Source organism: Gallinula chloropus, assembly GCF_964237585.1.
Source record: "Gallinula chloropus genome assembly, chromosome: 4".
Lineage (NCBI taxonomy): Eukaryota > Metazoa > Chordata > Aves > Gruiformes > Rallidae > Gallinula > Gallinula chloropus.
In genome coordinates this window covers 47,664,347-47,687,322 of record NC_140088.1, presented here as the reverse complement: position 1 = coordinate 47,687,322, position 22,976 = coordinate 47,664,347, and the positions used below count along the sequence as shown (strand labels likewise).

General features: G+C 41.0%; 1 protein-coding gene across 1 annotated transcript in view; it reads left to right on the top strand.

Moving 5' to 3' along the window:
* Positions 1-298: 298 nt before the first annotated feature.
* Positions 299-22,976, top strand: part of ARSJ (arylsulfatase family member J) — a gene marked incomplete at both ends in the record, with an annotated part of 36,860 nt that continues 14,182 nt past the window's right edge. The window contains one exon of the mRNA XM_084263893.1: positions 299-675. Within this exon, the coding sequence (XP_084120019.1) occupies positions 299-675 (377 nt within the window). The remainder of the gene's footprint in view (positions 676-22,976) is intronic.

Here is a 22,976-nt window from a genome sequence, read left to right as displayed (position 1 = left end):
TCCCCGGCGAGGCCCGGCTCACGCGGCCGGCACCGGCACCAGGACCGGCTCTAGCGCCAGCACCGGGCAGGGCGGCCTCCGCCGCCTCTCCCGCAGCAGCTGCTGAAGCTGTTGAAGTTGGCGGTGGCTGCGACGAGCTCCTCTGCGCTCCCCCGCCCAGCCGGACCACTGACAGTGCCTGCCCCTGCCTCCGAGAGCAGTTGGCTTTGTTGGGGATTTTTTGTTGCTGTTGTTCTTTGTTTGTTTTCTTTTTATTATTCTTTGTCTCTCCCGTCTCGCTCTTGCTCAGCCGAGGCGCATGGCCCGCGGTGGGTGTAGCTGGGCTCGTCGCCTCTGCAAGGGGAAGATGCTGGCCGTGGGTGTGCTGGCCGGCCTCTCGGTGCTTAGCCTCCTCACCTACGGATACCTGTCCTGGGACAGCCTCGGACTCGGCCCCGGAGAGATGGAGGCGACAAGGGCCGATCCGGGAGAGGAGCAGGAGGCCGTCACCCCCAGCTCGCAGCCTCACATAATCTTCATACTGGCTGATGATCAGGGATTCAGAGACGTAGGGTACCACGGATCGGAAATCAGGACACCCACTCTGGACAAGCTAGCTGCTGAAGGGGTTAAACTGGAGAACTATTATGTTCAGCCTATGTGCACACCATCCAGAAGCCAATTTATCACTGGAAAGTAAGTTTACTACTACTTCATCATTCATCTCACCAACCTTAATGCTGTCCCTGTTGAGAAGAGCCGGGGTTGAACCTGGCAGGGTACGCCTCTGGTTTATCCTGTAGGCAGGAAGGTGCCTTTCTGATTCCCTGCAAAAACTTTGAACATAAATGGACTTTCGAATGTGTTTGGAATAGTGAAATAAAAGCTCAGGCTTATGAGCCAATAAGGATTGAGCCCTGTGAGCTACCTCCGCGGAGTCCTATAGTACATTTACATTTTCCCGCGGTACTAACATACGTGCTAGTTGTCAAGTAATGCCATTGTCACTGGGAAGCAATATGCTTAGCTTTTCTGTGTGATTTCAGAGTCACTTTACAGGAGGAGCCCATGTCGAGAACTGAAGGCATTAGTTTTCTCCTGCACCTTCATTGCAGCTGGCATGTTCAATCATGGGTCTCACTGAACCTTGACTTAACATGAGTTCTCTCTGAGTGTTATATTGTATTTGGGAGATGATTGCCTGGTGTGTCACGTGGGGATGGGTGCAAGGAATCCAGACCCTCTCTCAGGATCCTCTGAGGTGCAGAATCACTCTTGCCATCATGCAGTTGCTGCTTTGCAAGTGATTAGAAACTTTTTTCTTAAGCCACTAGAAGAGGTGCCTTGTCAAAATGGTGAAATAAGTGGGTTTGGTATCATGTACTTTGCCATCTCTGGTAAATTGTGGTTTATTGTGCTCTCTTAAGTAAATAACCTGTTGCCCAACCTAAAGACCTTCCTACATGTCAAGGTTCATAAGGATTGAGGGGAGCAGGGGGACGGGGGATGCATTTCAACTGGAGGAGCGGCTCCCAAATAACTCCATGTTCCATTCTGGAACAAAACCACCTCATTTCTGTTTAGCTTAACTCACTTTGACAGGAACAGAGAACTCTTAAGAGAGCAAAACAAAATGAGAGGAAAAAAGTTGCTTAGTTTATTTTCTCCTTTCCTAAAGTATAAACAGGAATAAGGCAATGTTAATATTGCTGGTAAAAGAAACACATGTTTTATTTAAACAGGCAACTGGCCTGGTGTCTTGCATCTCCGTATGGTAGAACTGGAGGTAATTCCTGGGCCCAGCCTAGTTCCCGTACTGCTTGCTGGACCAGGGAGATTTGTGTGGAGAGCTGACAGGTTATCTAGAATGAGACTTCCCCACCTGCGTGTTTGGGTGGGGTTTTTCTTTTCTTTTTTCTTCATGGGGAGGGTGTATTAGAAGAGGAGTTACCTTGAGACACCTACTCACTCATTCACAACAACATAGTTGCCCTGTGGCAGCTGAAGGAACAACTTAGAAGGGAAATGTGTATCAGGATAGCGTTTAATGCATCTGGGTTGTCTTTAAAGCCATGTAGCAGTTGGAAGCAAGGACCAGTGCCAGCAGCATGTAGCCAGCCAGCTTTCTGGGGACAGTGGTTTACAAAGGGAATGTCATGCTGTGCAACAATGACTCATGCAGCAGCTGGAGGAATGGGACGATGGGTTTTCAGGGCATCCAGGGTGCTGCTTTGGCTCTTGGAGACTGGTTGTCTAAATGCAAAAAACCAATAAAAGTAAAGTAAGGGATGACAGAAACTTGGTTTAAGTATTTTAATCCCTTGTTAAACATGGAGCAGTTTGTGTGTAAATATATCCTAAGAGTAAGTAGGGTTCTGAGGAACCCTGCTCTTTTCATTGGCTCCTAAGGTGGACATGGTTCTGCAAATCTGTCTGCTTTGGGTTTGGAACCTTTTAGAGGAAAAGAAGAAATTTGCAAATGCTTTGTTTTTATTTTTTTAGTGCGCTGGTCTAAAGCCCTAAGAACACTTTTTCATGTCCTACTTCAGGAAAGGGAGCAGCAGTGAGAAACAGCTGCCTGGCATGACTGGGAAATAAGGGAGGGAATGGTGAGGGGCTGGTAGACTTGGGTAGAGTATTAACAAGGCAGATTCAAGGGATGCTATCATCCATTCCAGCTGAAGCTAAATGCTAGTGATAACTATTTTTCATGCTTTCTTAGTAGAGGTACCTTAACTAAAATGCCAGTCCTGGCATTTTAGTGCTGTTATTTCTTGAGTTCCAAAATGTGCTAGTTCAAGGATAAAAGCTACTGAAGGATTCACTGAAGGATCACCAGGGTGCTCTGTGCCGTACCCGTACCATGCGTAACATGTTCCAGCCATTACCTGATTGATCTATGAAAAACAGAGAGACTTGTGTAAGCCAGGCTCACTAGGAAGCATTGACTCACATTGCCAAGTAGAAGTTAAACTTCAGGCAAAGAGACTCTGAATGTTCTGAATTCTTCATAGGTCTCCAGACAGTCTCTCTATTTCTTGGGCTAGTAAAGTCTTTTTTTTGGTAGCTGACCTGTGCTAGCAAACGAAGGAGCATGGGGAAGGAGGTCAGAATCTACATGTTAAGAGGTAGAATTAGCTCTGTTTGCTTTCTCATGTCCTTTGCTTGACCCTTCCCCTTCCCCTTCCCCTTCCCCTTCCCCTTCCCCTTCCCCTTCCCCTTCCCCTTCCCCTTCCCCTTCCCCTTCCCCTTCCCCTTCCCCTTCCCCTTCCCCTTCCCCGCTCAGAGCAGGGCTGGCTAGCACAGCTTTTTTTTTTTTGGAGGGGGCTTTATTTATGGGTGTAGGGAGGGGGTTGCAGCTGAGCTGAATCTTGGGAACAGAGAAGAAAAGCGTGAGCCAGCAGGCTGACCCAATTCTGTCTAGGGCATTATGCAGTGTAGTTGTAGTTGCTGGAGCAATACTTAATTTAGCCCAGGAATCTCATAAATAAAACTATCTGATAAGAAGGAACCTAGGCATAATATACCAGTATTTTTTTGGCATTATGTAGGCAGCGGACAACTATTTCCTCTTCTAGTTTCTCAGTTTCGTACTGACTTGTAACCTTGGCATCACTACATGCACTGGGATTCCTTTAGGCCACAGGAAGATCCCTGAACCTCCCAAGTGTAGGGTCTCTTTTGAAACTGATGCATGCTAGGGCTAGAGATCACTAAGGAAGTTAAACTCCCTTTTACTGTGAGTGCTTTTCAATCACGGAAGCCTGATGCTCATCTCAAGAATGAGCTTTCCACGATGGATGGAAAGTGGAGATGGCAGATGTAAGAAATGTTCAAGGTCTGGGGAAATAAATCCCTTTTCGCCATGGGATAAAATGAAATATTCAGAACTTGCTCGTCCAAAGCAGACAGAAATAGATTGGATAATTAGTAAGCTTAATCAAAGTGATATTTGTAACTAATTGTCTCTGTTACCTGATTACAAAGCTATTACACATCTGTAAATATCTGTAGCTGGCTAGTATGTATTCTCTTGTAGGCATCCCTGTGTAGCAATGCATAGTTCACCATTAAAAATAACAATGTCTAGCAAACTAAGAATTATTTTGACAAACAGGAATAGATAAGAGGTTATTCAAGTACTTTGAATTGAAAGCAGTGCAGTTGACTTGCAAGCAAACAGAAATATCATATTGTGGGGGTTCAGACTTTTTTTTCCCCCCTGCCTCCTGGATATGTAATGGTCCAAACTGCAGTTTCAGCAACTTTGGTTGCTCTGAGAAGGATCTGATACAATGGTGATGGGTCTCAGAGACTTGGTGGAATCTTGGGTGTTTCTCTGCCCTGAGCAAACCATCAGTGCTCAACTGGTATGGGAACCACTTATGGGAGGAGGTAAAGGACTCTAGGCCATGTGCTTGTAACCCACCTTGCAGAGGGTGAATTTCAAAGGAGATGGGTGCCATGCAGGCCCATGGCCACAGCATGTTGCTGCCATCCCATCAGAGCATCTGCTTCCTGTGCTGTTGAGATATAAGCTGGCAGCAGCCCACTGAGGAAGCTAGTCCCTCTAGCAGCCTGCTCCCACCACCCCTCCTCCAAACAACTTCAGGGTCACTTGTGATGGAGAGGGGGGAGGACTCCACGCTCACAGTCTACATCCCTACATGCACTTGTGAGCTTGATATGAGGAATCTAGTTGTGCAGAGAGAAATCTGATGTTATAACACATGTTCAGCAGAAATTTATTATACTAGAGAATAAATACTGGAAATGTATGTAACACTCCATCATACATATTCCCTATTTCGTAGTTAAAATATGAGGGGCTGCAGAATATCAGCTTTAAGTATCGAGAGATGGCCTGATACTTGATCTGCTCTGAAGTAAAGGGACTTGGCAGTCATCGGTCCTAAGTTAAATTCTGATCGGTGTTTCCCTTAAGAACCTGGATGTTGAAATAAAATGTTCTGATTAAATATGCCACTAAAATAGGAGGGACTGCCAGCATTAAGCGAGTGTAGTGATACTGAAAATCATCTCAACAAGTTAGACAAATAATCTGGGAAAAAAAAGGCAGAATTAGCATCAGCTGTGATTGTGATAGAAGATACTGTGCTGATGCAGGATTAACTTTACAGCAGAGGATAGTGAGCAACTGCTTAGCATTTCTTTAGAAGCGGAGCTGGAATTATAGTGAATCATGCACTGAATATAAAGTCAACAATGTCACACAGTTACAGAAAAGGCAAACATCATACCAGTTTGTATAAACAGGGGAGCCTAGTATATAGGTGAAACAGCCCCTCTGCTCTACAGCTGAAGCACTTGTGCCCAAACTTGGGCATCGTTCTCCAAAAGTGATGTGCAAAACTGGAGAGTGTCCAGATTAAGGGTGATCAGAGATCTCAGAAAGATAACCTTGGAGAAGAGATCAGAAGAAATGCAGTTGTGTAGTCTGAAGAAGAGAAAAATGAGAAGGGACATGGTAAGTCTTGGGTATTTTAAGAGCTATGCAAAGAGAAAGGGCGTAATGTTTATTTCTTCTGTCATGGTGGATGGTACAAAGAATAAGGGGTGTTCTTGAGCAGAGAAAAAACTTTAGGCTAGATAATGGGGAAAAAATTTCAGTGCTAAAGGATTGTGAAACACTGGAATAGCTGGCTTTGGGAAATTGCTGAGCTTCATCATTGGCAGTCATTAAGAACAGACAAGACAAATATGTCAGGAATGACATAATGTAGTTGAGTATGTCTTGGGGGAAAGGGTTGAACTAGATAGCTTCTCTTCCAACTTGTATTCATCTGTGACTCATTTCAAGCACATATTAACTACAGAAGGTGCTCTGGATAGTGTTCATAAGATATTTTTAAACGCTAGAAATTATTTCAGCATTCAGTCTGGGAGAAAATAGTCTGTGTGAAAGTTTTCTCCTAGAAATTTCTGTTTGCCATAGTCTCATTTTCCCTGAAAATTTTCAAGATCCCTCTCCTCCCTCCTCTCTGGCCTTCATCACTCGTGCAGTATGTAATTATTTATTTCTGCTGACTTCTTTCAGGACAATGAGTGGGACTGCTGCCAAAGATGTCGGGCTATCTTTTTCCATGTTCTTGCAATGTCTTTCACTTAGGATGACATTGTCCATACAGACACACTCACATATATATGTGAGAGAATAAATAATTAAATGTAAGGACTTCCTTTTCTTGTTTTTTTTTCTGTCTCTGCGCTCTCCTCTGTTCTGTAGAAAATTAGATCCAGGTACTGAACTGCTTGATGGTGTATGCTCATGTCATCTTAATTACTAATGCACCATACAAAGGAGTACTTAGAGGGAAGAGATGGAAAGAAAACTTCATGCAAACAATAAAGATTAAAAACCAATAACATGGAGGAAGTAGCAAGATGTAGTAACGACTGTGATATTTTTTTTCTTGCATCACTTCCTGTTAACATTTGAGAATATTGTTTGATAGTTTACATCCGCTGCTTGTAAGACAAACAATCTGGCAAATATAACTAACTAGCTAGTGGAAATTACTTTTTTTCATTGTCCAATTTAGACAAAGTGTGTGGTAAGTTAAAGGAACACAGTTGGAAATAAATTTGCAAAACCTCTGATGGTAAATTATCAGTCCTGTGAGGAGTTTAACTGAGATGTGTGCATGAAAACTAAGCTAATTTTTTTTCTTCTGTTTTAGTATTTGGTGTGGTTTTTTATATGAAAAGTTTGTAATTTGTTGTAGAACCTAGTAATTTCCATTAAAAGTTTTAACTGTTAATATTTAGTATTTTGACATGTATGAGTAACTCTTCAGTGCATGACACTTTATGCTGCTTTTATTAGGGTTCAGGTCCAGACTAATGCAGTTTCTTGCAGTGTGAGGAGCTAGCACTTGCTCACCAGTTTTGCTGTAAACCTTTGAGATTTCCTGTTTCCCCAGAATTTTTTGCCTTGTTTTGTATTGACTCATAATCTGATTTTCTATCCTGAATTGAGTGCCTTTTAGTTATATAATGCACGCATAAGAATGAATGAGGTAATTTCACCAGCCTTAATTAATTAGATTAATATAACTAGCACAAGGTAAACAAGGATCCTGCCCACATGAGCATTCCTTTGTAGAATGTGTTTGCTTTCTCTCTATCAGTAGTCATTTTATAATAGCTGCCCAATTAATTAATTTTCTTACTTAAAAGCCAGTAGATTTCAGTGACCTCAGTTTGACTCTGTAAATGGAAATTGGTAGGCTGTGAGGCAATATGGAGAGTTCAGAAAGAAATCGAGTAACTCAAATGCGTAAATTTTAAATATGCATATAAAAGATGTTTTAATCATTGAGGCTTGACTAAAACAGCTTTGGGCAAAAGCAACAATCATTTCTTACCACTTTCCACAGAATGAGCTCCTGTTATAAACTGAGGAATATTTAGCCATCTTTGTTAATACGAGGTATATATACTGTAAATAATGTGGTCTTCTGTGATGTTTAAGAGTTCTGCTGTTTGGCACTGTTATAGCCCTGTTGAGTCTTCACTCTGTGACAGATTTAATTTTATAAACTTCGGCAGCAATGTGCGTCCCATGGTGAAACTACATGTAACATGTCTCAAGAGTTTTAATGTCCTCTATTGATTTCAATGTTTTGTATTCTTTTGCCACCTGAGACAATGACATAGTTTGTATGTTGGGTTTCCATTGTTACTGGCTTCTGTTTTCATGTTCCTTTTATCAGCTTGAAGTTTTGGGGCTGCTTTAACTGGTTATGATGAGGTTTTTGACTGGCAAAACTTGCTAGGTTTGAGTTGATCGCAGACTGGAGCCCAGTAGCAGCCAGCTTTTAACCTTCATTTGAAAGAGTCAAATGTTTTCATAGACATTTTCAGTACAAATGCTATGCTTGCTCTGAGCTCAGAGCTTTCTATATAGTACATAATATTTCTACCATGCCAAGCATTGGCTATTTTCCACTGGGGAAATGTAGCTCATGTAGCCTGTTAATGTCTTCCCTGCTAACCCCAAGGGTCTCCTCTGTGTTGTTGCTAGGAGCCAAGTGGTTTTATTCAGCATCCTTTTGATACTCTGCCTGCTGCTACTAAATGTGACCTTGAAGTGCACTGGAGTTTAATAGTCTGAATTCTATCTGTTATCTCCTACACTGCACTTTTTAACTGGACGTAGTCTTTGCTAGTAAGCTGATTTAATGGTATTATTTGTGTAGATGTAGCTTTTCTGTGCTGAATCTGAAAAAAAGTCATGTCACGACAACACTTTATTATTCAACACGCTTTCTCTGTGTAACTGAGTCATACGTGCTCACTTCAGTAACAAAAACGTATTTTGCTACCATTAGACACCATGAGTCAGCTTAGGTAAGGCAAATTTAAGATTTTGAGCTATTTTGCTTTGTTTTTCTTAATAAACAAGCCACAACCTGAAACATCTTAAAAGAAAAAAAAAAATTGGAATAACTCATTTCTGTGTGAAATGATTTTATGTCACAGTTAAGTTTTTGGGAAGGCTTGGGGGTATTTCTGCTCCTTTAAAAATGAATTATCTTGATAATAAATGGATTTAGGTTCAAAAACAGATTCAGAAGAAAAATAAATGTAAGCAGTCAGATGACAGATTTTACTTTCTGACCTTGGGATCATTTGCCTGGGTTCATGTGTTTTGACACCCTACCCGTAGGGTGACAGCAGCCATTACCTAAGAGGAAAAATGGCGAGGAATTCCTCTTCCTTCCCTTTTAACTAGGAAAAAGCTGTTTGCTGGTTTGTGTTAATTGTGGCGTCTGTGCGCTTTAGGAAAGTATAGACACAATAGTAGTGATGCTGTCGTGGGTGGTTTGACTCCAGCTTCAGGCCAGACACCCACCAAAGTCGCTCTCTCACTCCCCTTTTCACCTGGACAGGGGAGAAAACATACATTGAGAGGCTCAGGAGTCAAGATAAGGCCAGGGAGAGATCATTCCACAATTAGCATCCTGGGCAAAACAGACTCAACAATCTAATATATTGCACAGCACACACAGTGAAACAAGAGTTGGATAATGAGAAATATGACCAGATCTTAAAACACCTCTCTCCACCCCTCCCTTCCTAGCAGACTTGACTTTAGTCATGATTTCACTCCCTTCTTCCCCACCCCACCTCCCCGACTGTGGCAGGGAAATGGGGTTTTGGTCAGTTCCTCATGAGTTGGTTTCCTTCTTAGCTGAGGCATGAGGAGGCATTCCTCACACTCTTCTCCTGCTGTACCATGGTGTCCCACCCATGGGAGGCAGTCCTCGACAAACTTCTCCAATGTGAGTCCTTTCCCTCAGGGATTCAGCTCTTCATCAGCTGCACCAGCGTTGGTCAATTCTATGGGTGCAGTCATAGAATCATAGAACGTCTCTCAGACCCAGACTGCTCCAGCCTGGGAACACCACCTCCACCCTGGCCCTGCAAACCTGCTCCGGCACTGATCTCTCTCTCTCCCTTTCTCTGTCTCTCTCTCTCTCATCTTTCTCTCAAGTGCTGGCAGGGGCTTGCTCCAGCGTGGGTTACCACATCTTCTGTATGTCTCCACCTGCTCCAGCGTGGGGCCTCTCCAGAGACTGCAGGTGAGGTCTCTGGTCCCCATCCTCTTGCATGGGCTGCAGGGGGAATACCCGCTCCACCATGGGTTTCTCCATGGGCTGCGGGCGAATCTTTCTTTCCAGCACCTGGGGCACCTCGTCCCCCTGTCCTTCACTGGCACAGTGTCTTACATCTTTTCACTCCCTTCTCTGATGGTAAAATAGCAGCTGCTTGTGGTTTTTTTCTCCTAAATGTGATTCACAAATGTGCTATAGTTGTCATTGACTGGCTCAGCCTTGCTCAACACTGACTCTGTCCCTGAGTCGGCTGGTGTTTACTCTGTCGGACCTGCAAAAAGCTGCTGGCTGCTTCTTGCAGAAGCCACCACTGCAGCCCTTCATTTCTCCACCAGAACCTTGCCATGTAAAACCACAACAGACGCTTATGTGAGAAGAAGTATTTTTTCTAATTAACACTGAATGCAGTTAGGTTGACAGTAACTGTAAATTAAGAATAAGTTCCTGTGTTGAAATCATGGATTTAAATTATTATATGGAACATATGAATAGAAAACAAAAAGGCCAAACATTTTGACTGCTTTCAAATTCACATATTTGTGCCAAACATTAATTTTGGTGTTCATAATGCAAAGTTTTGTCTAAGAAAAGCAGTGATAGTTGAACATAATATGGCTGGTACAATCCAAAGTAGCATTTTTGTGCCAGTCCACCCCTTGTGGAGTAATCAAACCTTTACACACACCCTGTGCCCTGGCGTCTAGCTTACATGCAAATGAAAGCACCAAAGCTGGGACCCTTTATAGCCTTATATATAGAGATATATATAGTCAGTGGAGATAAATGGCCATCACTGAGGAAGTGACTCAAAACACCTAGTTACGTACTTAAAGTATATGACTGCTCTCCCTGTGTGTAAAATGTACTGAATAAAATTCTTTGAGCCTTACCACACATGCTTTCTGACAGCTAGAGAAATAAATAACAAATGAGGAGTCCTATCGGACAGAGTTCTGCTGGATAAAGTTCCTTTGAGAAGGACGATGGCAGTTTTATTTACTGGGGCTAGGAAGAAGTGGCATAGTAGCTGGAACATGCTACAAGGATTACATCTGTCCTGGCCTAAATCTTCTCATGATGTAGCTATTTTAGGTTTGAAGCAAGGGAGCTTTCTGGAATGTAATCGTATATTAGCTGGACTCATTTACTACTATGATGTCCATCCTTTTGCAGGAGAAGAACAGGGAATTATTCTGTCCATAGTGGCCCTGTCTCTCTGGGCAGCAATTACCTCCCATCCTTCACTATGCCTCTTTGACCTTTTTCACACTTTCCCATCTAAACATTTGAGCCTTTTGAGTTGTTCCAGAGTCAGGTTTGAACCTTTGCAGCCTTCCATTCATCTTCCAGGCTTTCCTGGATACCAGCCCACTGGGTTGTCCTTTTGGAGTCTTCTGTCTGTTTCCATGGCCAATTGGTTTGGCTGCCCGGACTTAAATCTATTTTCTTCATTTCCCTCCTTATCCTGTCTCTGGTGCCAAGTGAAGGGGGAGCCAAACCAAGTCTTGTCCACAAGAATATCACCCCATCCTTTAGTTCTCTCTAATTCTTCAGTTGTTTTTTTTTTTTTGTCTGAATAGCTAGCCTGGTGTATCTTTTGGACCCAATCAGAATTTATGTTCATGTTGATCAATTACCAGTGTGCACGCATTCAGCTTTTATACCTGTAAGGTATTTATACTTGCCTTATGGAAGCATTTTAAGGCTGGATTAATTCTAGTTGATCACAGTAGCAGATAAACTTTAAGGAGTATCATAGATATTACTCCTTGTGCAGTTTCAAAGCCTGCTATCAGCAAAATCCTAAAAGATGATACTAACAGGGAGAAGAAGAAACTTCACAAAGGTTGTGCTAATGCTAAGAATGTTTGAAAAGAAAACAAACCTCAGGCACTTGGAGACAGTTCAGGGGCTTCTAATTAGATATGACATGATACGATATGTGATGTGATGTGATATATAGGCAAGATTATTCACCTTTTAATTCAGCTTCATTATTCAAACCACACCATGCTGATTTACTGTGAGTCCTGGAATTTAGTTCTGTTTCTGGCAGCTTGTCTTAGCAGTGTAGGGAAATCTCTTACACTCTGGTTTGCAATCTGATACAAGAACAAGGCAATTTCAGAAATGCAGATGTTCTTTTTACAGCTGTGGTCTCCTGGGTTCAGTCCCTCTGCATAATGGCTGGCTTTGCTGGCCCTGTCTCCTACAGGCACTGCTGACGTTCCACTAGCAGGGAGGAACTCCTCCATCTTTGTGCTGGGATTAGGCACGGCTCTGGCTGTCTGGATGGTGTTCTGGAGGGCCCCAAACCTAGGCAGTATGGCTTCTGCTGAGTTAGGAACAGAGAGAACAACTGGCACTTGCTGCTTTGTATCCATACAGGTATTTCTGGAAAACAGGAATTTAAGAAATCTTAATAAATTACCTAGTGCATACTACTTTAGGAAACATTAACAAAATAACTTGTTCCTGAAAACCTCCAACAAAGAGTTCCACATTTTCCCCAGGCAGTATTATCTATAATTTCCGTTATATATCTTTTAAATTGCCTGACTTTCTCACCGCTCTTTAAACCTATTATCTCTTGACAGTTCCTAAGAACTTATTTTGTGATATATCTCCTATAGGTCCAAAGTCTGTTATCATGTCTCTCCCCTTCTCTAGCCTGAGTAAAATCAGTTCTTTTCATCATCACACATAGTTTATATACCTCTGATGACTTTTAACATTCTCCTCTGGACTTGTCATATTTGGGCCTATTTTTCATGAGAAGTGACTCTCAGAAGAGGACACAGTGTTCCAATTGAAGTTTGACCAGTACTGCCTCGATATTTTGTTATAAATCCTGAAGTTTCTAAAATATTTTCAGTGTTGAGTAATTGGAAAGCAGTACATCAGCTCCTTTACTGGCATGAATTTACCTCAGTAGAAAATCTGGCCAAAGCATCTGTGTATCAGAGTGTATGAGCTTTTTTTTTTAATTTCCCTACTGTCACTGGGTAGGAAATAGCACAAGAACAACAGATCTTGTGTTATTTTTACCAGTTAAGCTGATCTGCATATTAAAATGAGATGATTATCCTTATGGGTTCGTTCCTGTTAGAACACCCATGTTCTGGTGTGGTGCAGGTCAAAGCCCACTCAGGACACCCCAGGCCAAGGTAACAGCCATGTCTCAGGTATGTCCCCTATGTCTGGTTGGAAAATACTTTGCCAGCTGTCTTCTTTGTTTGGGGTTTTTGTTGGTTTGTGTTTGTTGTTGGTTTGGTTTTTTTTTAACAGGATGTCATATGCTTTGCTCAACCTATCATTTTGATACATCTCAGTCAGATGATGCTTTTTCTCACAGCAGCAAGTCATTGCTGACTCAGCTTCAGGTCTTCATGTTGGGTTGTTGATAACCCCATATCTTTTTTTTTTTTTTCTTTTTTCCTCCTGAGAGAAGATAAGTTTGCGCAGTTGATTATCCCCACCAACAAGTGCTCCTTTGCAGTTGTAAGTCGATTGCCTTCTGTTTAGTTCGGGCTATTCTTCTAATTCAAGTTCATTTTGACTTTCAACTCTCCTCTCCAAAAGGGAATGTAGCAGTTCTGCTAGTGTAAATTCACAGTCTGCACAAGTAACAAAATTTACTCCATATAAATTTCACCTCACAAATGTATTCATAATCCATATAAAAATTGCATAAATGGAATAAGTAAATTCCACTTCCTTTTATTCCTCACAGATGTATTTTAAGAATGAAAAAGCCTGTATCTGAAATACATCTATTACAAATTCTTAGGACTGGAAGATAAACTTGTCAAATATATTTTTTTTAGGATTAGTTAAGGAAATCATATGGGTTTTTCAGCCTTGGGCTTTTGGAGTCTTGGGTGCTTGTTTTCATTTTGAAGTGTTTCTCTCCCTTCTCTGTGTTTCTGGTTCATCAAACAAAATAATTACCTGGGGGTTTGGCATTACAGTTTCAAATGAACCATGTCAATGCATCCTGGTATGCTGGAGTGTTAATGGATGTCATCTGCAGGCATTTAATGAAGACCGAAATAGATTGATTGTTTGATCTTGATTTGTTCCTATATTTCTCTGAAGACATGAGGCAAACCATTGCCAAAGTGAGTGGATGATAGCTGTGGTGGTATTGTGCAAGCCAAGAAACCAGGCTGTCCTGGTGTGAATCTCAGCTGTGTACTTCCCATAGTGAGGAAGGATGGATTTGTCTTTTGTAGGCTACCATTTACCCATAGGTGGGGATGAGCCTTGTGGCTTGTAGACCTTCAAGGTAAAGTTGCTTGAGTATGATTTTTTCACAAAATAATTGTCTGTATTTCAGATCAAGGTGATCATAAACCGTACACAGGGCCAGAAAGCTAATATGCAGGTACAGCTCCCATATTCAACAATGACAGTACACTTGTACTCTTTGATAGTCTCATTACTTTGTTTCTCTGCTGAGCAAAGACCAATTTAATAAATTAAGGGACACTGGCATTTGAAAATATTTTCTTAAAAGACTGTTTGAAGCTTTCAGATCTTTTGAAGTAGACATAGGGTGTTTAACAACAAGGACATTTTCTACGAAATTACTGTTGGGGCCTCATTAGGTTTTAAAGATTAGAGATGACCAATCAGGCATGCTCCAGGTGTTTCCTCTACTACAGCTAATAACCATTTTTATTAGAAATATGACCTTTATTTTCTTTTGAATCATGTCCAGCAAAATGGAATTGCATAGTATTACCAGCAAAACAGATTTTTGGTTTCAGGAATAAACCATGCATGTTTGTAATTGTGCATAAGAGTTTCTTCTCTTCCTCTCAAAAAAAAAACATGGAATATGATGAAGAAGGTAGGAAAAGTAGTTCCTTACTAGATTGAAACCATCAGGATTATATTACAAAAAAAAAATTTAAAAAATTGTTGGTTTCTTCATTTGATCTAGCAGTACCAGAGAGGGCAACATCTGTTGCTCAGCCAAGTATTCCTGCTTTTTGTTTATCAGCAAGTTTTGTTGTATTTTTTCCTCACCTTTCATAAGACAACCTTGAGAACTTGCCAGATTCTGTGCACAGTACTGTAATTTAGTAAAAGTCAGTGTTACTCATAGTTTTCAGAAGAGAGAGCTGAAGATTAAAAACATTCACTGCTCAAAATAAGTGCTGTAAAAGTACCCAGCCTTTTAAAAAAGGTTTCCTAGAGGAAAAACTTCCATGCTAAAAAATACATTACTCCAAAAAAGAAATACTGTAATTTTCCTGCAGTGGTGATAGATTGGTCTGTAGAATAGCTGTCTGTTTGCCTTTTCAGTGTAGGGAAGCAGTTTTTAAAAAAACTGTCTTCTCCCAAATTTAAAAGGGAAAATAATGGATTATTGAATGCCAAGTAAAGTTTTGGTATCTAGAAAAAGAGTAGTAAGGGTGACATAAAAGTTTTCATTTTTTCTGCTACCATTCTTCTATGGAAAATAAATTTGCTGTCTCACTTGAACTTTCATTCTTCTGGCAACAAATGTACATGACCATAGTAGTTGTTTTTTTTTTTAAATGGTACAGAAAACTCACCCTTGTCTAGCCTCATTCCCTTGGCTTGCATGTGGGAAATTTTGAATTTAGTAAATGGAAGAAATATGGTCTGAATTTGCTCTGTTTGGTAGCAGTTGATAACTTGTGTCAAAACAGCCCTGTGTACTTGGAATAAAATTCTGCATGTTTTTGAAGGAAATATTTGCACATATTACCACACTGCAGAAGTGTCTGAAACAGTTGGTGCTGGTACAACACTGGCCAGGCAGAAATGGAATTAAAATATTTCCCCTCTGCCGTCTGCTGTAGGCTTATCAGCTGCTCATGCCATACAGAAACCATGTCTGTCTGTAGTACGCTGATCCAAACTGAAAATATTTTCCTGCATAAACATAAGTGTTCTCTTCAAAGAAATCTTTCAGCAGCTTGGGCTTAACAACCATGCTTTAATTACAGCCAATTTGTCTTGCCCCAAAACCTCCAATACATCAAAATAAGGTGCTCTTCGCAATTAATAACTTAACATCAATTGCATTGACACAAATGGAAATACTCCGGGTTTACAGTGGTCCAGTGCAGACTAATCAGTGACTTCATATTGGAAAGTAGTCAAATTCTGAGTCTAAATGAGCATAAATTTAACTTAGCAAAGGAAAGAGTTCACATGTAAATGAACTCTAGAAATGTTTACTGTAAATATAAATCAGCATGATCAAGGACTTATTTTGGTAGTTCAAAAATGTAATGTTTTAAAACTCATTTTTCTTATTTCGCTCCTTTTGCCAAAGACAACCAGTGACTGTACTTCATCTCCCACTCCTGTGCTGGGTGCATAGGTCACACTGAGTCAACATAACTCATGGGGGAAGGCATGCTTTGCATTTTCCTCTGTGTTCCCATTGGACTGAGGAAGTGATGCTCAGGATTTGGAATGTGACGTGTTTATTCTGTGCCACCTCCTGTTGTGGCAATGTCCTCTACCTGCCTGTGGGAAGAAAGGGGAGCAGGGAAAGTGATAGGTAATCATATGGAGACATTTACATTTTCTATACTCACCGTGACTGCTTGGGACAGCCTTAAGAAGCTGATCCAGGGCTAGAGATGTAATGTGGAATGTGAAGTACGTGACTGTATCTCGTGGGTGGAACACATAGGAAACAACACAAAGAAATGACCTTGGCCAGGAAAACTTCATCCATCTTGGGAGAGAGTGATTAGATGATTTGCTAATTTTCTTAATTGTTAATGACTGCACTCTTCCTAGTATTCAGTGTACGTTTTTGAAGCATCGTTTTTCTATTCTTCTATTTTTACACTGATGTATCTTTGTTTTGTTGGCTAGGTGAACTCAAATTCAAGAGCTACTGAAGCCACTAATTGCAAGGTTTTATTTAATACACATGCATGGTTTTGCCATGAAATAATGAAAAATATGCGACTTGTTAAAATGGGAATAATCTGTTAAACCTAAAATGTCATTCCCTTAAAGCTAGAATTTGATACACAATTTAGAAATAATAATGTGGATTTTCCTAAATTAGTTGTTAAATAAATCAAAATAAACCCAGACAGTCTATTTAGGTAAGTGGTAGGTGCTTGAAGACAGGTAATACACCAAAACCAGAAATACACACAACTCCCCCCACCCTACACCCCCGAATGCAGCTTAACTGTGTGTCCCCTCCTGTATTCTGTCCCATTAGGTCTGAAGATCCTGGTGAAAAAACAGAGTGTTCTGAGTTCTCCTGCTACAACTGGAGATTGGCATGCCAGAAGATGTGACAGGGGATGGACAGATTGCTTTCCTTCACTAAAGTAGATGATTTAACCTATTTTCTATGTGTGGAATGCAGCTGTTAGTCTTTAAGAAAAAAAAATCACAGGAGGGGTGTGTGTGTGTACTGATACCACTTGCTTCTAAATTTGCACCTCATCACTTCAGTATTTAAGGAAGCGAGGAAGGAAAGAAACCTTGTCTTGATTTGTGTAGGTGTCTGATAACACAAGAGTAAGTGAAGCAAGACAACCTGTGGCTAAGCCGAGAGCAAAACATTTTCTAGGAAGGAGAACATGCTGCCATCCTCGTGCTGTCTGTGCTCATGCTGGGTAAAAGAGCCCCAATATGCTGGTTAGTAACACGGGGAAACAGTGAACGGGAAGAAATAGGAAAGATGGGCTTGAAGGGAAGTTCTTCTGTCCTTCTTTGCTGTAACTTACCCTCCCACCCTGGAACTCACCCTAGAAATTTTTGAAAGCAGTTTTCAGAGGATAAAGGATGAGAAATCTAGTAATTGTCATCATAGACCTTTGAGAGAGTCACTGAACTATGGAGACTCTAGCTACTTTGGTCTTAAAGCTTTGGCCCTCTGTTGCTGCTTCTGTCAAGGGATTTCATGTAGCTTTTGAATCACAGAATCACAAGTTTGGAAAGACCTTTAAGATTATCAAGTCCAGCCATTCCCATCCTAAGCTAAACCATATCCCTAAACACCTGATCTACCTTTTTTTTAAACACACCCAGGGAAGGTGACTCAACCACCTCCCTGGGCAGCCTGTTCCAGGCCTCGACAACTCTTTCAGTAAAAATTTTTTTTCCTAACATCTAATCTGAACCTGCCCTGGTGCAGCTTCATGCCATTTCCCCTTGTCCTGTCACCTGGCTGAAGAGACCATCGCCCACCCCTCTACAACCTCCCTTCAGGTAGCTGTGAGGCAGTGATAAGGTCTCCCCTCAGCCTCCTCTTCTTCAGGCTAAACATCCCCAGCTCCCTCAGCTGCTCCTCATATGATTTGACCTCCAGCCCCTTCACCTGCCTGGTTGCCCTTCTCTGGACTTGCTCAAGGACCTCAATGTCCTTCTTATGGTGAGGAGCCCAGAACTGCACACAGTACTCAAGGTGTGGCCTCACCAATGCCGAGTACAGGGGCACAATCACCTCCCTGGACCTACTGGCCACACTGTTTCTGATACAAGCCAGGTTGCCATTGGCCTTCTTGGCCACCTGGGCACACTGCTGGCTCATATTCAGCATGCAGTCAACCAAAACCTCCAGGTCCTTCTCTGCCTGACAGCTCTCCAGACAGTCTCCCCCAAGCCTGTAGTGCTGCATGGGGTTGTTATGTCTCATGTGCAGCACTCTACACTTGTTAGACTTCATCCCATTGGTCTCAGCCCATTGGTCCAGTCTGTTCAGATCCCTCTGAAGAGCCTCCCTACCCTCAGGCAGATCAGCACTTCCTCCTAGTTTAGTGTCATCTGCAAACTTACTGGGGGAGCATTCAATCCCTTCATCAAGGTCATTGATAAAGATGTTGAACAGAACTGGACCCAGGACTGAGCCCTGGGGGACACCACTCGTGACCAGCCTCCAGTTGGATTCTGTTCCGTTCACCAAAATCCAGCTGGAGGCATTAATAAGTTGGCATTAAGGAGGTATTAATAAGTTGGCTTCACAGTGCTCTGTGAGTGGAGGAGAACTGAGTTATTATTCTGGGCTGATAAAATGAAGAGTTGTGTTGAGCTAAATCACATTAACTTATCTGCATGCCTTAAGATACTTTTCTTGCTAACATCTGTCACCTTTCTGAAGTCAGAGGTTATTGCCCAGGTTCCAGAGGGAGCAAAAGGGAACATAATTTTGGCTTTGCCATTGAAGACTGCAGTCTGGGGTATTACCATAAACTCCCATTGTAGCTGGGTTACTGCTAGCACCAAGGCAAAGTTTCTCTGGGGTGGACAGCCCCTGTGAGAGGATAGAGAGAATGAGATCTTGGGAGGATGCCACAGTTTATTAAAGAGTTGGAAGTCCTTTATCTTACATCTAAAGGACATTTGAGACAAATCAATAGAGAGATTCCACCTTTCCTGATCCACAATTTGTTTCTTTAGCTGCTAGTTAACTTTGGGGTGGAAAACTGCAGTGTGCAGGCATGGTGTTTAATTGTTTGCATTTCTTTTCTAGAGAATAAACTGTCTGCAGGTAATAAAAGGCTCTCAAATGCTTTTTAAACAAGCAGCTGAAAATATGGCTATAATTGGGAAGAATGTTGAAGTGGGAGTCACTGAATCAGGAGAAGTGGAATTTCATAAGCACATTCCTGTGGGAGTGAGTGGGAGAAATCCTTTCTGGTGAGCACATGAAATGGTGTATATGCATTTTGGGGTTTTATTAAAAGGTATAGCCTGCTCCACATAATTCCATTTGTTCAGTAGGCTAATTTAAATATTTCTTTTCCATCTATATCAAGACTTCCATAATAGTCATACGCTTTAAGTTTTATCATTGTAAGACTTGTTTTGGTTCATTTCTCCCTCTCTCAGTAACACACCTTGGAAGGTGCAGATTCAAGGAGAGAATGAGAAATGAGAATTTTGGGGTTTTTTTCATCTCAAGAGAAGTTACCAAAAAAGAAAAAAAAATATTTTTTGTCTAGAAAAGAAAAACAGATGGATGAGCAAAATACAGTGCTTTTTATTTTGTTGGCTGCAGGATTCTGTTTCTTATCACCAGAATATCTGCAACTCTATTAGAGGTTTTAATTTAAACCCAGATTTAATTACTCTGGCCTTTCAAGAGTGCTTTTAGTGTGCTGGAGAAGTGTGATGAAAAATAACAACATGACTGTTGATCCTGACTGTCTACTGAAAGGTTATTTGAGATGTGGGAAACCTTTAGGAGAAGCAGCAAATTCCTGAAGACTTGGAGAGAGTTATATTGCTGAACTCTGCAAAGTAGTGACATTCATACAGAAGAAAACCATATAAACCACTGCAGAAGGCAAAATCAGAACTTCTTGAAGGTGAATCTCTGAAGCTCATGTTAGTTTGGTCACAGTGACTCCTGTAAGGAACCCCAGTGACCCAGTGAAGCTATTATTCCAGCCTTATGTGTAACTGATGCAAAGGATATTTTTATGAATACTGGTACAGAAGGAATCAGTATTCATAAAAATGATGAGACATTTTTCCGAAACAAGTGAAATTAAAAGGAGGTGTTTTCATAAGCAAGTGCTCTAAATCATAGTGAAGCTAATATCTTCATTTTGAGTTCAATTGAGAAAGAGTTGCAACAGCTATTTCAGATCTGGTACAGGGAATTCAGGTAATCTCAGAAGAAAAGTAGATAGTTCCTTGTCAAACCAGTCATACCATCTTAGATTCTAGAATTGTGATTGGCTGTAATTTCAAGCATGGGTGGTTTGTTTCCTTCATCCCACAGGAATGAGAATAAAGATGGATGGGGATCAGTGGAAGGAAATATTTTTTCTGAACTGGAAAAATTTGGTGGATTCTAGAAAGTGTAGTTAATTCAGACCTATTTAGTTGTGTTGAACTGGGATACTTTGACAGGCTGTATGAAAAGCTTTGCATCAGATACTTATTTTTTCAAACTACTACAAAATGCTATGTGCTTTATGAAGGAGTGAATGTTGGCCTGGTATAGCATCAGAACAGATTGTGTAGTGTATCAGTTGCCTATAATGCCAAATACTCAATAAGATACATAGACACATAGAGCCATGTTTTTATTTTTCTGGTGGAAATCAGGATTTACATTAGTCCACACTGAAAGAATGTTAATTGGTATCTTTGGGAGTGGTATATAAAGAATGACTTAAAACTGTTTGAGCTTTGCTGCTTCTAATGTGTCAGAATACAATTGTCTCCATGCAGCTTTGATATTAAGTGGAAATTTACTGCCCTTTGAGTTGACTTGTAGCATTGGCAACAAACAGAATTACTGTTATGTGGTTTTTTGTTGGGTTGTTTTTGACAGACAAGGATGATGAATTTCTCATAGTGTACAAGAAAATTTCAAATAGACAAATGAGAATCAGTGAATGGGATAAAGACAGTTCAAAGACCTGTAGTTCATAAAATATTTATACACTGATATCAAAATAAAAGGGGAGAAGAACTTAAGTAGCACACCAGAGAACTGGAGAGCCAGCGTAACTTTTTTTCACATCCCACAGCTGAACCTTAACTTACATATTTCAAGAGAAAGTGTGTCTGGCCTTGGCTTTTCTGCAGTCATCCCAGGATGTATGCCATTTCCAAATGTAATAATTCAGCTCTTTGCTATTCTATTGTTCCTAGGCTGATGTGTCATTTCCAAGCTATGCTTATTGTGACCAAGTGCAAAAAACTAGTTTGCTGTGGGATTTTTCTTTCTACTTAATATTGCAATCTGCATGCGAAAAGGGGGCAGGAGGGAAGCCTGAAAATTTACTGGACAGTTTAAACTTGAATGACATTCCAAAAGAAAAAAAAACAAACCCACCACCACCCCCCCAAGAAAAAAAAAATCTTAACTGCCAGGCAATAAAAACCTGTGAAGTAATTTATGTTGTCTATTAGCTAGTTCCTGGTGTCCTTTACACAATTATATATTGTCATGTCTAGATTAGATACTTTTCAAATTTCCTTTGAATTTTAGACAGGAAGCTATTTGCTTTAAAAACACTGCACTTATATACTAACAACTACAACTGACTTTATATCTAAAATGTATTGAAAGTTGTAAAGGAAAGTGTATGAAATCTAATGAAAGGCTTAAGTTAAAGTTTTGCATTACATGAATAACTGGATCAAGCCCTAAGGAAAACACTAAGTTGCACTCTAGTGCTAATGAGTTTTCTGTGAATTTTTCATCTTTCCCTTCTTCCTTTTATCTCCTTACTTCCTGCCCTGGTGCAGCAGTTGCCATACTTACCAGGAGAGATTGATGCAGTTTCCCCAAATGGCCATCAGTACTGCTTTGCTTCCCTGTTGGTTAAATACATTGTATCAGAAAAATAGAAGAAACTTCATTTTCCCAAGTTAGAGCCAAAATGTGTGTTTAGCTCAGACTCTCATCTCACCAAGGAACAAGTTATCTAGGACAGTTAGTAAAGAACTGCCTGAATTGCAGGGGCAAGTTCGCAGAACGAGTTGAAAATGCTTTATAGTGTGCACCCACCCTTGCAAGAAAACTGGTTCATTGATCCTTGATAAGCCTGTTGCTCTCAGACAGTATTTGCAAGGTTAGCAACAACATATTAAGCTCAAGTTGCACACGGTAAGGAAATGCCCCTCAGGAAGCTTCAGTTTGGGTTAATGTAGAGCAAAAAAAAAAAAATCTGTAGAGAAAATTGTCAAGGCACAAACTTGATCCAGTTCGTAACCGAAAATTGTCCACCCAACTACGTAACTTTCTACAGTTAAGCTTTTGGTACCGGTTTTCTTCTGTGACAGGCTGCATTTTTCCCTATCTTGGAGTGCCTATATCTGAAGAGCTATGTGAGTTATGTATTGTTATTGCTAATAGGAAAATGTAGATAAGGATGTTGTTACTGGGTTAGCAGACAGGCTTCCTGAAGGGTTTACAGCTGCTTCTGGGCTGCTTCCTTCTCATGTGACCCATTAGAGTGACACCAAGAAGACAAGATTTGTTTAGTGAATGGAAAAGTTTCATACAAACAACACTAAGTGGATGTTAATCAGTTTTATTCATCAGTTCTGATGTTCATCAGTTTTATTAACATCTTAAATGAAGATAGCTCTGTGGTATTGTCACAACTCATCAGCTCTGCGTGATATTGTACAGTTGTAATAATGCTATACAATGTCAGCAAATTGCTGGCCGTGCGTTCAGTTGTGCTGACCCTTCCTTTAGCTCACTTGGCTGCTGAAGAGAAAAGAAATATTTTGTCTTGCCTTTTGTGACAGATAAAAAACATGCCTAATTCTTCTTTCTTCTCCTTCCCTCTTTTCCCTTTACAATCCCCCACAATTCCCATCTTGCTGCCCCCACAGGGGTGAATGTTGGTATTGAAAACAAGCTGT